The sequence below is a fragment of the Canis lupus genome, chromosome 21 (genome assembly GCF_011100685.1).
Source record: "Canis lupus familiaris isolate Mischka breed German Shepherd chromosome 21, alternate assembly UU_Cfam_GSD_1.0, whole genome shotgun sequence".
Classification (NCBI taxonomy): Eukaryota; Metazoa; Chordata; class Mammalia; order Carnivora; family Canidae; genus Canis; species Canis lupus.
The window spans coordinates 25,706,212-25,720,600 of NC_049242.1; the positions used below are offsets into that span (position 1 = coordinate 25,706,212).

The 14,389-nt window shown below is 53.9% G+C and overlaps 1 protein-coding gene and 1 non-coding gene across 8 annotated transcripts in view; both read left to right on the plus strand.

Moving 5' to 3' along the window:
- The window catches only part of PDE2A (phosphodiesterase 2A), a 92,790-nt gene that overhangs the window by 45,475 nt on the left and 32,926 nt on the right, over positions 1–14,389 (plus strand). For 2 of the 7 annotated variants that reach the window (XM_038568749.1, XM_038568756.1), the window contains exons 4-5: positions 8,064–8,152; positions 8,320–8,483. The exons of the other annotated variants lie outside the window; for them this stretch is intronic. In XM_038568749.1, the coding sequence (XP_038424677.1) occupies positions 8,064–8,152; positions 8,320–8,483 (253 nt within the window). The remainder of the gene's footprint in view (positions 1–8,063; positions 8,153–8,319; positions 8,484–14,389) is intronic. 7 annotated transcript variants of the gene reach the window in all.
- Positions 8,945–9,001, plus strand: MIR139 (microRNA mir-139). Its single transcript, NR_049275.1, has one exon. It is a non-coding gene; the product is annotated as a microRNA mir-139 (primary transcript).

Sequence of the window (14,389 nt, forward strand, 5' to 3'; positions counted from 1 at the left end):
AGGTTGAAATGACAGAACTTGCTGGTGAATGAGATGATGAGCCAGAAGGAGAAGCAGAGGATGGCTTTCGGGTTTCTGGCTTGAGGGACCAAGTGATGGATGGTAGAGACGTTACTGAGATGGATGAAGACTGAGGGGAGGCCAAGGTTAAGGGGTTGAGAGAGGACAAGGAGGCAGAAGTTAAGAGATCTGTTTTGGATCCAAGTCAGACATACATCCAGGTGAAGGTGCCCAGTGGGCAGCAGAGGCCAGGCTGAGGATATCTTTGGGAGGTGGCCCGGGTGGCTGGGATGACCTAGGGAGAGAGCGCAGTGAGAGTAGAGGTGAGGACTGAGGACCGAGTCCCAGCCCCACGTCCACAGACTCCATCATCTAGAGGCCTGGGAGGTGAGGAGGAGCAGCCAGGAGACAGGAGGCGTGGCCAGGAAGGTGGGGGATACTGAGACTGTGAGCCATGGGAGGAGAGAGGGTTGGTGGGGGGTGGCTGCGCTGTCAGGTAAGTGGACAGGGGAGACGGTGCTCGACTGGGCCCGGCATGACCCTGACAGGAACCACATCAGTGACAGGGTGGGGCCTGAACCAGCCAGCCTGGGTGGGTGCTGAGTGGGAGGTGAGGACAGAGCATCGTCAACCCTTCGGAGCTCTTTGGCTCCAAGGGATGTGGAGAAGGGACGTGGTCACTGGAAGAGGTGTGAAGTCAAGGGAGAGTAAAATTTTTAAATTATGGAGTATTTGAAATACACATAATAGTAGAGAGAATAATACAATAAACTTGCCATATACCCATCACCCAAATTTCACAGTTATCCAGATTTGGGCACGTTTAGTTTATCTATCCCACCCTACCCTACCCCACCTTTTTTTTTTTCTTTTTTTTTTTCCTGAAGTATTTTATTTTTTTAGATTTTAATTGTGGTAAAATATACATAACCCCAAATTTACCATCTTAAACATTTCTAAGTGTATAGTTCAGTTGTATTAAGTATGTTCACATCAATGAGCAACCATTCTCCAGAACTTTCTCATTTTGCAAAACTGAAATGTATACCCTTTCAACAACTCCCTATGCCCCCAGCCCCTGGCAACCACCAGTCTGCTTTCTGTCATATGTATGGAATCATACAGTATTTGTCTTTTTGTGACTATCTTATTTCACTCAGCTTAATGTCCTCCAGGTCCATCCATGCTATAGTATATGTCAGAATGTCCTTCCTCTTTTTGTTTTAACTAAGATTCTTTTTTTTTTTCTGAGAGACACACAGAGAGAAGCAGAGACATAGGCAGAGGGAGAAGCAGGCTCCTCGCAGGGAACCAGATGTGGGACTCTATCCTAGATGCCCAGACCCTAGAATCATACCCAAGCCCAAGGCAATCAATGCTCAAGCGCTGAGCCAACCAGGCGTCCCAGAATTTCCTTCCTTTTTGAGGCTAAATACTATTCTATTGTTTGTACAGAGCACATTTTGTTTATCCATTCATCCATTCATAGACACTTGAGTTGCTTCCACCTTTTGACTCTTGTGAATTATGCTACCATAAACATAGGTGGACAAGCATTTCTTCAAGATTCTGCTCTCAGTTCTCTTATATGTATATCCAAAAGTGGAATTGTTGGATCATATGGTAATTTAAATTAAATTTAATTTTTTAAAAAAAGATTTATTTATTTTGAGAGAGAGAGAGTGCGAGCATGTGAACATTGAGTGGAAGGGACAGAGAGAGAGAAAGAGAATCCCAAGCAGACTCTGTGCTGAGCACAGAGCTGATGCGGGCCTCAATCTCATGACCCTGAGATCATGATCTGAACAGAAGAGTCAGAAGCTTAGCTGATTGAGCCACTCAGGTGCCCTATTTTTAATTTTTGAGGAACCACCATACTGTTTTCCACAGCAGCTGAGCCGTTTTATGTTCCCACCAACAGTGTACCAGGGTGACAATTTCTCCACCTCCTCACCAATACTTCTTTCCTATCCTTCCCTTCACCCACCACCTCTCTCCCTTCCTTCCTTCCTTCCTTCCTTCCTTCCTTCCTTCCTTCCTTCCTTCCTTCCTTCCTTCCTTCTTTCCTTTCTTCCTTCTTTTCCTTCTTTCTTTCATGGCCATCCTAATGGGGGAAAATGTATCTTACTGTGGTTTTGATTTGCATTTTCCTAATGATTAGTGGTATTGAGCATCTTTCCATTGCTTATTGACCATTTGTATATCCTCTTTAGGGAAATTTCCATTCAAGTTCTTTGCCCATTTTTAAACCAAGTTGTTTATTTTGTGGTTGAGTTTGTAGGACTTCTTTATATATTCTGGATACTAACCCCTAATCAGCTGAACGATTTGCAAATATTTTCTCTCATCCTGTTGATTTGGTGAAGGTTGCTTTGCTGAAGTATTTTAAAGCAAATCTCAGACGTGATGTCATTTTTTTATGTCAGGTGGAGTTTTTTAATGTCAGAAGGTCCCGGGTGATGCTGAAATGTGAAATGTGACAGTACAATGCAGAACCAGCTTGGACGTGTGTGCATGACACTACATGAGGGGGACTTTGTGGAGCATTAGGAACATGATAGCTATATGACACTGAGGATGAGCCATCCTGAGTAAAAGTATAGTGATAGTACCACTGTGTGTGGCCCTGTGATACTCAGTGATGTGTGCCACTGTGGAAACCGTGAAATGGCTGTGAGTCACTGAGTATGTGGGACATGCCATGTGAAAAGTGACAGTGATCCTGTCTCTGTGTGTCATCTAGGGGTGATGAGTATGACACAGAACAGGACACTGCATGGGAGTGGGAGGGGTCATGGTTGTGCCCTTGGCAATGAGGGTGTGTGGGATCCATGTGGGATCAGCCCCAACCTCAGCTGCTGGCCATCAGGGAGAGGACAGACATCAGAGTATAGATAAGGAGAAATGCCCGACCTGGACAGAAACAGTGTCTGGGCCAAGTGTGAGTTGGTGTGAGGCTTCCCCCTTTTTCTGAACTCCCCAGGAAGGCTTCCTGGAGGCAGGATGATGACACTTCAGCAGAATAAGTGGGTACCAGGTAAGAACAAGGGCTATGGTGTCTGACAGTCTTGTCTGAAGCTGACATTTAGCGAGTCATTTTATGTCTTGAGCCCTAATCCCCTCAAGTATAAAATGCAGCTGTTGGGAGGATTACACGCAACAGTGCTTTTAAGTGAACACAGTACTTGGTACTAGGTTATTGCTCAGTGGTCTCTAGGGGAGCACCACTCCTCATGTCCCTGCATCCAGGCCCCTAGTTTAAGCTGGAGCACCTGCAGGGGTACAGAATGGCTTGCTGAAGGAATGACATCCTGTCCTCCTGTGCCCACAGCCTTCCTCTCCCCTTCTCTTGCTGCTTCTGTACCCTGCTTAGCCTGCACCCACACCGCCCTCTCCCCAGCTCCTGCTGTCCTCACCCACCGTCGGCCTCCGATCCAGGCTTCAGCCTCATTCAATTAGATGCAATTTGCTCCAGAAAAAAAAATTCATAATGTGGTGAATCACACTAGTAGGGGATCTGACCCAGGTGGGGAGGCTGGGGATGGGTAGGAGGTCCACTCTGACAGCTAGAGGCACAGGTGTAGTTGTACCTGTCTCTCAGGACCCCCAACTACTCCCTTGGACTCCATTCAGTCATCCAGAGTCCAAAGCTGACTGGGTTCACTGTGTCCCTGGGAGGGTCCCTGACCCTCTCCATGTCCCAGTCTCCCTCTCTGATAAAGGGGGTTTGGGCCGTGGATGGGGGTTTGTCTGTGTATCTGGTCAGCATGTGCCAGGTCTAATCAGTTCCCCTCCCGGCTTCCCAGCTTCTGTAAGGCCTTTTGGGCTTTGGAGAAGGAGGGCTTGGAGGGGGAGTCAAATGCATAGGGCCCCAGGGGAAGGGGAGGGGTGTTCTCAGAGCCTTATCTGGTAAAAGGCCACCCTGGTTCCAGAGTCAGAGCCCCTTTAGTCCCAGGCCACACACCTGGAGTAGCGGCCAAGGAAAGGGAGCTGCTCTTTTTTGGTGCACACCTTGTGCCTAGCACAGATGCTCCAACAGAGGTAGAGTGGTACCGAAACCCAGCCTGCCCTCCTCCACCAACCCAGGCCCCTTGGGGCTGCATCTAGCTGGAGAGTTGGGGTGGCCTCTCTCTAACTCGCACAGAAGTGGCCTCACCCCCAGCTGGGAGCCAGCTTAGGCAGGAGCTTAGGCAGGAGCTTTATGGTACCAGGGTAGTCCTCTCAGCAGCTCATGGAGAAGGCACTGTTTTACAGATGGGGAAACTGAGCCCAGGAACGTTAAAAGATTTATCCACTGCCACACAGGTGACATGTGGCAGGGTAGGCATGTGAGCCCTGGTCTGGCACAGTGTGGTGGAAGCGGGGAGGAGGGCACACAGGAGGCAGAAAATCAGACCCCTCCATGTGTACAGACACTCATTCACTCAGCCATCCACTCATTCACTCATTCAGAGACAAAACCAGCCACACGCTCATTGCACACAGGAAGACTCACAGCACACACACAGGGACACAGGTCCCCTGCACATGCAGAGCGCTCAGGCCAGATGTGGACACAGGGATGCTCACAGATTCACACTCACACACACTCACAGAATCACAGACCCATGTGTTTTCACATAGACATTCTTCTGATGGCCCATGGGGCATAGTCTGCTGTGGCTACGTGACAGCCTGCAGAGACACACATTATGGATGACAGATGGGCAGGCCACATACATGCTTGGGTCACCAGCTAAGTGGGAGCTGCCCATTAGTGGGAGAGAAAAGATCAGTTTTGATGACTGTATCAGTTTTGTCCAGTGTATCCAGAATTCTGCAATCAAAAAGTCACACAAAAGCGATTTTAATTTTCATTTCCAAGACAAAATTAATATAAAGCTGGGAGTGGGGGCTCATCATCTTTTTACCCAGGTTTTTTTTTTAAATTTTTTAATCTATTTTTGATAGTCACATAGAGAGAGAGAGAGAGGCAGAGACACAGGCAGAGGGAGAAGCAGGCCCCATGCACCGGGAGCCTGACGTGGGATTCGATCCCGGGTCTCCAGGATTGCGCCCTGGGCCAAAGGCAGGCGCTAAACCGCTGCGCCACCCAGGGATCCCTTTACCCAGGTTTTGAGTCTCTAAAGGACTTGCACAGATTCATAGACACAACAGTCCCAAGAGATCTCCTTGGGGTCACATGTTTACCCAGCCCAGGATTGTGTGTGTATGTGTATGTGCGTATGTGTGCGCACATGCGCACATGCCAGTGTACCCATTTGGTGGTTCCCGGATCCTTGGGATGTGAGAGAGAGTAGAAGTTCCAGAGACTCCGGATGTTTGTTCTCTGGCTTCCTGGGCCCTCCAAAGGCAAATAACTTTGGATGCCAGACTGCCTGCCCCGGGCGGGGCGGGTAAGGTGGTAGGGTTGTGTAAAGTGCCTGCTCCTGCCTCTGGAGCCTAGCTGCCTGGTGCCTTGCAAGATCTTACAGAGTGACTGGGGCCTGTGGCCAGCTTTCCATGAGCCTGTAGGCCCATCACCTCCCCTCTCTAGGGCTGTTTCCCCATCCAAGAACTGGAGGCAGGGAGGAGATGAGACTGGATGGGCCTCACCGTGGAGACAGAAATAGAGAGAGAGACATTCCAGGCTTAGGGTACAGAAGAAAAACAGATGCGGGGGACAGGAGATGGAAGGGGCCAGTAGGGGCCAGGCTTCAGGGCAAGGCATGGGGCCCCAGAGCCTGCATCTGCCGGGGGTCCCTGCAGCCCAGCCCTTGCTGAGCTGCTGGTGGGAGCGGGGCAAGGCGGTGGGGATGAGAGTCATAAGCGCTGGAGGATAGGACCAGGTAGAGGAATAGCAGAGCAGGGCAGGCCAGCAGAGCAGACCAGGGCTGGGCCGAGAAGGGCAGGAGGGTGAGGAGAGGCCTGGAGGTAGAGGAGATAGAGGAATAAAGGAACCCCCCCTGGAGAGTGGAGGGAGTAAGGTTGGAGAGCTGGGTAGGAGCTGGAGCATGGGAGCCAGCAGGAATGGACAGTGGCCCCAACGTGAGATGCTGAGCACTTGACACAGAGCTCCCAACAGGCCTGGGAGCTCAGAGCCTACAGGCCCAGAAGCGAGGGCAGTCACTTATGCAAGGGAGGGATACAGCCAGGTTTCCGTTTTAACAAAGTACTGCAGGTAAGGGTTGGGGCAACTCAGAGAGGCCCCACAGATGAGATGGGAGCCCAGAGGCAGGGGCATGCCTGAGATGAACCCGGCCCAGAAGATTCCTCACTCCAACCCCCAATAAAGATGGACTATTTTTAGGGACAATGAAAGTGCTCATACATTCCTGCAGGGGCAGGGAGAAGAAGAGGGGGGCCAAGAACCCGTGCAGGGGGAGAGTGTTCCCTCCAGCTCTGACTTTGCCTTCAGGGTGCCCCCCTCAGTGGTTGGGGAGGCTTTGCAACCCTGGCCAGCACTGTCCCCAGAGCTCTTGCATCCATCCTTCTGCCTCTGAACTTGTCTGTGTCCCAGTCTCTTTCTCATACCCCTATTTGCCCCCCTCCCTGCACCCCCCCGCCCCACCCGCCTGCCTTGGGATCTGGGGAACAGCTGGGAAGGGCCAGGCCCTGAAGACTGAGCCAAATACAGTCATGGGACCAGCAGTGAGACTGTGGGAGAAACACATACCAGAGAACAGGCAGACAGTAAGAGGGACGGACACAGAGAGGCTGGGGAGGCTAAGAGGCAGGGAAAGAGCTCAGGACAGAGTCAGGGAGAGCCCCAAGGCAGGCCTCGATGGCTGTGGCGGCTGCTCTGTGCCCTGTTCTCTGACTTGTCCCAGAGGAGATGCTCTACCAAGCTCACCCTCCCTCCACCCCCACCGGCACCTCCCAGGTCAGCCCTTCTTTCCTGTCCTCTGCAGGTCCACACTAACCCTATGCCAGGCGGGTGCCATCCCGCATTCACCTCCCATTCTGGCACAGAGAGATGAGAAGCCCTGCCCCTGGCCTAGCCCCATCTCACACCCGAGAGGGGCTCAGCCATCTCCCGGCTGAAGCAGGGAATTGGAGGGGCTCCAAAGGCAAACAGTGCTCAGAAGGGAGGGAGCCTAGTGTGTCCTGAAGTGCCCTGAACTGGAGCATGGGCCTCTTGAGTCCCAATGAGGCCCTGGGCAAGTCCTTTCCTACCTCTCCTTCCCCTAAGCTATTCCCATCAAGCTGGGGTTTAGGCTCTGCGAGGCCTAGGACCCTCTAGACACTGGTCCTGCAGGAGTTCTCAGGAGGCCTGGGAGGAGGACAGGCAACCCACCCTGGAAGGCTGCCTAGAAGAGGTGACATGAGTCATGGAAGAAAGTGATAGTGACAGTTCTCCTCTCAGGGAAGAGTCCCTCTGTCCTGACATGCTGTCCCGAGCCCCATCTGCCCTGGGAGATGATCCTGAAGCATTGAAGGACGCTCTGGCCAATGGAGTTGCCTTGGAAAGGCTTCCAAAAGCTCTCAACACAAGGCACCCTCATTCCCCAGGCTCCTTCTCTAAGAAAGTCACTGTGCCAGGCCTGGGAAACTTTGAGAGCTCTCAGCTGTCTTCCTGGTCTGTGGCCTCCAGAGGTCATGGGGTCCACACATCTACTCAGTGATGGAATGTATCCCTCACAGCCCAACAGCTCTGGGCACTCAGGAGTCCAGGTGATCATTTTTCAGCTCGGCTGATACCTCCTGACACCTGTGATGGGTTGGATGAAGCTGGGGCCTGGGGAGGAACAGGACACAACCTCTGGCCTCTCAGAGCTCCCAGTCCGATAGGAGAAGCAGATGGGAAGTAGTGGCAATGCATCGGCGCATGCCATGCCCTGGTGGGGGAAGCACAGGTCTGTGAGTGCCAGGGAGGAGGGTCAGATTTGCCTGGGATGGGAGCAACAAGGAAAAGTTCCTGGAGGGAGATCCAGAAAAGGAAGGTTAGTCACTCATTCATTCCTTCATCGGTTTGTTTGTTCATTCATGCATCCAGCTGTTCCTTTGGTCACTATTTCCTGAGAGACAGAAGTTTTTCTGACACTGGTCCAGCGGGTCATTCTTCTCCATCCTCTTCTGCTCAGGCCACTGTGTCTGCCTGTCAGAGACCCCTGGATTTGCTTCGTCCAGCTTCCCAACCATGAAGACCGTGTGAGGGGTGCAGCTGAGGAAGGTTTGAAGACATTCAGGGACAAGGAACCCAGAGCTGTAGACTAACCAAGCCGTTTCCCCATTGCCCCCATCCTTGGGCAGGAAGCTCACCTCTTCTTTCTCTCTTATGACCTGACTGACTCACAGTGAGTTTACATCTGCTTCCTTGTGACTATCTCGCTGTGACAGGAGTTGAGGCTGGAGAGGCACCAGGTGATCAGAAGGACTGGGACAGCTGTGATGAGGGGGACGCTGGTGATGTGCTGGGGAAGAAGGCTGAGGCATCGAGGAGAATGTGGGCCATGAGGATGGAGGTCACTACTGACCCTGCCATGTGGACGAGGTGGTTGAAGGTGGGGAAGCCGGGACAGGCTTGGTCTGATGTCTGCCTCCCAGGGCCATCTTCCCCTCCGCACACACTCAGCTCTTGGCTCCCTACTCTGCCGGCTCTGGCCGGTCCCTTATCCCCTCCTTTCCTGACTCCAGACCCTGCGCTCAGGACTGAGAGGTTCCAGAGAGTCAGGCCCCCGACAGCTGATTGTTCACAGGAGCCTACCTTCCCACCCCAACTCCTTCCTTCCTCCCATCCTTCATCCCTCCCCAGACCTAGCCCCCGGGGGATCCAGGGGAGCCTGGGGGCAATCGGAGGGTGTGTTGGAGTAGAAGCTGAGTCTGGCCCAGAAGGGGTGGGGGGCGCAGGGGGATCCGGTGGCGCCCGCTGGAGGGGCCAGAGCCAAGGGTGGGGGGCCGAGCTCACCCGGGAGGCGGCGCCCCCTGCGTGCCGGCGGGCGCCAGGACTGGGCTCAGGTGTATTCTACAGTGCACGTGTCTCCAGTGTGGCTCCGAGGCTGGAGACGCGGCCCTGTTGGAATAACAACTGAAGCCGGAGTCTGCGGAGGGCGCGAGGAGGGGGGCGCCTGGGGGAGGCGGAGGGGACTTGACGGCGAGAGGAGGGAGGTCGAGGAAGAGGGGCGTTGCGGAGGAGGACGGAGGGAGGGCAGGCCTTTCCCTTGGGGCCGGGCTCCTGAGCTCCAGGTGGCCCTTGTCTGTGTCACCCCTCTGTCCCGGTTCGCGCTCTCCTTCCAGCAGCCCCGCTTCTCCCCTCCTTGGGGACGTCCAGGGAGGGGCCCCCCTCCCGCGGCAGAAGCGGCTGAACCACCTCCCGCTGCGCTCAGGGGATGGGCGGGTCTCACCTGGGCGACGCCCCGCCCCTTGCTCCCCACCTCCCACCCCACCCCCGAAAACGGAAAGATCAAAGCAGGCACCTCCCCTAATATGGCACGGAGGTAGTAAGGTGACAGATGGCGACTATGCTTATCATGATGGGCATTTTGTAAAGTGTATAATTGCGGAATCGCAGTCTTGTACACCTGAAACTAATGTGATAGTGTATGTCGCCTCCTCAGCAGTAGGACAAAACCATCCTCCCAGGGCTGGCAGGAGGATTGGAGAGAGCGCATGCCCCTGGGTCTCAGAGCGGGGTCCCCCGGCCAGCCACAGCAACAGCAGCTCTGAATGTGTTGGAAATGGCAACTCTTGGCTTCATCCCAGATGTACCATATCAGAAACTCTGGGACACCTGGGTGGCTCAGAGGTTGGGCGTCTGCCCTCCGCTCAGGGCCTGATCCTGGGGTCCTGGGATCAAGTCCCACATGAGCTCCCTGCACAGAAGCTGCTTCTCCCTCTGCCTGTGTCTCTGCCTCTTTCTCTCTTGTGTCTTTCATGAATAATTAAATAAAATATTTTTTTAAAAATTCTGGGGGCGAAACCAGCAAATTTTATGTTAAGCAAACCTCCAAGAGATGCTGGTGGGCATAGATGTTTAAGAGCCACTGGTGGCCAGCTGTAATACACGGTAGGTGCTTGAGAACCATACGGTCCCTTCCCCCAAGCCTGACGGCCCACTCAAGTTAGGCTCTGACATTAGTGTTAGTCCAGCTGTGGCCTGGGTCTCTGTCCTGTTTCCCCCTAAGGATCACTCAGCCTCTTTCCTCTCCTCTCTCTTGCTGCTGCTGCTCAAGCTTATCCTTGTTGAGGAGAGATCTGGGAGTGCAAGATCTAGCTCTCACTGGCAGCTCTTCTCTGAGTATCTAAGGCATAAGTGTCTGTTAGAGGCGGCTCCTGGAGCAGCTGGCAGGCATGGGTGGGAGTGGGAGAGGGGGGAGGGATTGCCTCTTGTGCTTCCTCGCCATCTCTTGACTCTGCAGGGCCGGCCATGCACAAGGGCTTTGAGGAGCCACAGAGGAAGGTTGGGGTGTTGGAGCTCAGGCCAGGGTCTGAGGCCCAGACAAAGGGGCTTCCATGCTCTGAGCCCCTAGGAGACTTCCTTTAAGGGAGTTTTGTTGGTCACCCTGACCCAGCAGCTCAGCTTGATAGTGCTGGGCATAGAGAGGTATAAGTTCTCATTGGCCCTAGAAGGGCCCCCATTCTTCAAAAAGATAAGAGATTGTGTGTATTGATTACCAAAACAGAGGGCAGGAAGCAGAGGAGTGTAAATGGCATCTGCCCTGGCACCCCCAATTTCTCCCATCATGGCTGTCCTCTTGGGCTCCCCCATTCTGTGAGTACCCATCTTGGGTCAGATGCTTTCTCCTCAAGTTCTCAAGGGGGACTGCCTGGAGGCTTGGGGGAGGTGTGGACAGGAGAGATAGGAGTGGGTGGGGGCTGGAATGTGCAGGAGAAAGATGGGAGAGAAGCCATCTGAGAGGAGAGGGGATGTGGGGTGGGTAAAGATGTTGAGACTTATGGAGCCGTGACAGGAGAGTAGCCTGCCTGTCTGTGACAGAGATGGGGGTCAACTAAGGGAGGCATGGCGAGAAGAGAGATCCACTAGGAGAGATTGGGAGAGACGGGGCTGACAGAGACACAGCCTGGAAGGAAGGGAGGGAAGAGGAATAGAGGCAGAAAGGGGCTCCAAGACCCTAGAGATCTTGAAGGATGCTCATGCTTTAGAGAAGGGACACCAAGTCCCACAGAGAGACACCTCCCCCCCCACCCCGCTGCCCTAGCCCACAGGAGAGCTAGCACGAGCAAAGTTGGATAACTCTGTATGGCCAGTCCCAGTAATGCAGCTTGAATCTTGGGGGGACTTGACCAATGGATCTGATGTTATTATCTTCTTCTAGGCCACCAAGGGGGCCACCGTGAGGCTTCTTTCCCGAAAGAGAGAGGTGGGTTCTAGGTTCCAGGGAGTGGGGAGAGCAATAGGATGGTTTAAGAGCTGGGAAAAGCCATAGAGACTCATGAAGACAAGACAGGAGAGCTGCTGTGACAGTGACCCTGACCCTCAAGATGGGCATCCATCCCTGCACAGGTAGCACCAGGAGAACTAAGGCCGATGTCTCCGGCTTCATATAGTCCTAGGTATTGAGAAGGAGTTAGAAGTAATGTAGTCTAGACCCTGCCCCTCCCCAAACAAGTGCAGACATGCTGATCCAGCCACAGCACTGGCTCTAGAGGAGCCCTGACTCCTAACAGGGGGTACCTTTCTTGGTACCTGGAGTGAAAGGCTTGTGCCGGGAGAGCACAGCTGCTACCGTGCTGGTCCCTGGTGCCTGGTGCCTGGTGCCGACTGGCCCTCTCCCCAACCACAGAGCTGCAGGTAGGGAGCCAGCGAAAGCAGGAAGTCTCCAGCCAGCCAGCCAGCTTCAGTGAGTTAAACCACAAAACTGTAGAACTATCTGTTGCAGAGCTGGAAGGACCCATTTTTATGAATGAGGAAACTGAGACCCACAGGAGGGCAGGGGCCTGCTGGGGTCACCGAGCTTCTATAGTCAGTCTGGGACAGGCCCGGAAATCGCTGCTGCTCTTTTCTACACACCACACATTCTCCCATGGGGTCTGGAAAATTGCCTGGTTGTTAGGCTGATGTTTACACTGATGTTTGTTCCAAAAAATAAAAAAAAAACAACCCTGAGAGGGCAGGAAATGTGACCTCCTTCACCCCACTCTGAGCCTGGGCTGTGTGTATGTGTGTGTGTGTGTACACTCATGCCTAAGTATGTATCTGTGTGTGCACGTAGTATGTACGGTTGTGTTTTTGTCTGCACGTATGTGTGTACGTTGGACAGAGGATGCGCATTAGCCACTCCCGCCGATTCTCTCCTCCCTTCCCAGAGGCAGCCCCTCTGCTCACTGAGCCCCCACACCATGGGCTTTGGGATTGGAGCCATTTCCTGCGTTGAGTTGATGCAGCAGAGGTGAAGTTGCTTGGAGATCTGGGGAAGATTCAGGGAGGAGGTGGCATTTGAGCAAGGCTTGGAGGCCCCTTGGAGAGCCAGGTGTGAGAGTGGTCCTCCCAGCTGCAGTTCCTGCACCCTGCACCCCCATTCTTGGGGCAGGCAGGGCAGGGCCGGGCCAGGTGGGGGATAGACAGAACGATGCCAGGCAGAGAGCCTCGAGCTTCACTGGCCATACCTGCTTGCAGCTCACTCTGGCCAAGGCCAGGGAAGCCCCTTTCAGCCACTGCCCCTTTCGTCTCCTGTCCCCCTGTCCCCACCTTCATCCTGCCCTTAGTCTGAAAAGTCACAGAAAGCTGACCAATCTGAACAAAGGCCAGAGAGGCACCCACCAATTCCGGTAAAGGACAGGTCAGGACATCCCCCAATCCAGGTAAAGGGCAGGTAGAGGAACAGAGGGGCCCACCAATTGGAACAAAAGACAGACCATCCTCTCTAAGCCCCCTTTGCGGGGGCAGCTGGGGGCCCGATGCAGAGCTGGAGCCAGACTGGGGCTGGAGATGCAGAGATCTGGGCTGCCAACTGGCTCTGCCCGACTCGCTGGCTGACCATAAATGGGACATTGCTTTTCTTTGAGTCTCGGTCTCCTCATCTGTCAAGCGAGGAGACTTAGCTGTCCCAAGCCTCTCCCCGTAGCAGAGCTCAGCCCGTCACCTGGGCCTCTCTTCTCCAACTTCCACAGCATACACGCATCACACTCCACCAGAGGCCAAGAACCCCGGGGCTCAGCCTGTCTACCGCCTGCCCCCCGACACCCCACCCCGACCTACCTCCAGGCGGAACAGGCCTAAACTAGCACCACCCTCTGAGGCCCTGACCTGGAAGCCTCAGCCGTAGGAGTACAGGTTGGCGGACTTAATTTGGGGATTATTTGGGACATGAGCTCTTTCTCCCCTCTTTTAGTACAGAATTGACCTCCAAAGGGCACGGTAGCCTACATGTATACCCTCTGTGCAGCTGTCCCCCTGTCACCACCTTTGTCCTGCCCTTAGTCTGAAAAGTCACAGAAAGCTGACTGATCTGAATAAAGGCCAGACAGGCACCCACCAATTCCGGTATAGAACAGATTGCTGAGCCCTGGCCCTGTGAGTCCAGAAGGACATGGCTGCACCTGTGAGAACCTGTGCGCATGCCTAGAGGGTGTCTGAAGGCATGCTGGGTGCTTCTGTGGAGAGGTGACTCTGTGGCCGTGTGGCCCAGCATAGGTGGCATGCTGAGGGTGTGTGACCTGTGATGAGGCGTGCCTTAGGGTTAAAGGATAACTGATCCAATTGGGGAGGTTATAATGTTTGGAATCAGCAGCTTCTGATGTCCGAGGGCAGAGACCTGTCTCCATGGCAAAAACGCATCTTCATCCTTGAGCAGTGGGAAGGATCAGAGGGAGGCTGGGTGTGGGGAGACCAATGCCAAGTGAGCATTTGGGGAGAAAGTCCGTGGCTGCCGCCCACTCCTGGAAACAGGACTCCGTGGCTGAGGGGATGAGGGGGAAGACCGCAGCCACAAAGACACATGGCTGAAAGCTGTAGCTGACGCCTGGGCCCCAGGCTTCTTCTGGAGCCCAGCCCGAGAAGCCTCTCTGTGGCCTCTCTGAAAAACGGCCACTGAGTCTATTCTTGCCCACCCTTAGGGATAAGCAGCTCACCTCCTCCCTCTCTTCTGGTGGCTTCTGCCTGTGTCCCACTGGGCCAAGGCGAGCCTCCTTAAAAGCTCTGGGTCTCCAGGCTGTCCCTGGGGCCACAGAGTCCTGTCCTGCTGCTCAGGAGAGCCTGAGAGATTGGAGTTAAAGATGGAAGCCCATGGGTCTGCTCTGCTGTAAGCTAGGCACCCCCAGGTTCTCCAGTCTCAGTCACACGCAGTGCTTGTTTCTAGATCCTTCCTTACATGGATCACCTGTGACTGAGTCTCATCTTGTCCTTACTTGGGACACAATGCACTGGGGATGATCTAATCAGCCTACAGAAGTGGGGGGAACTGCCATCTTCCCTATTTGGGCTAACAGATCTTTATTAATATGGCCTGCA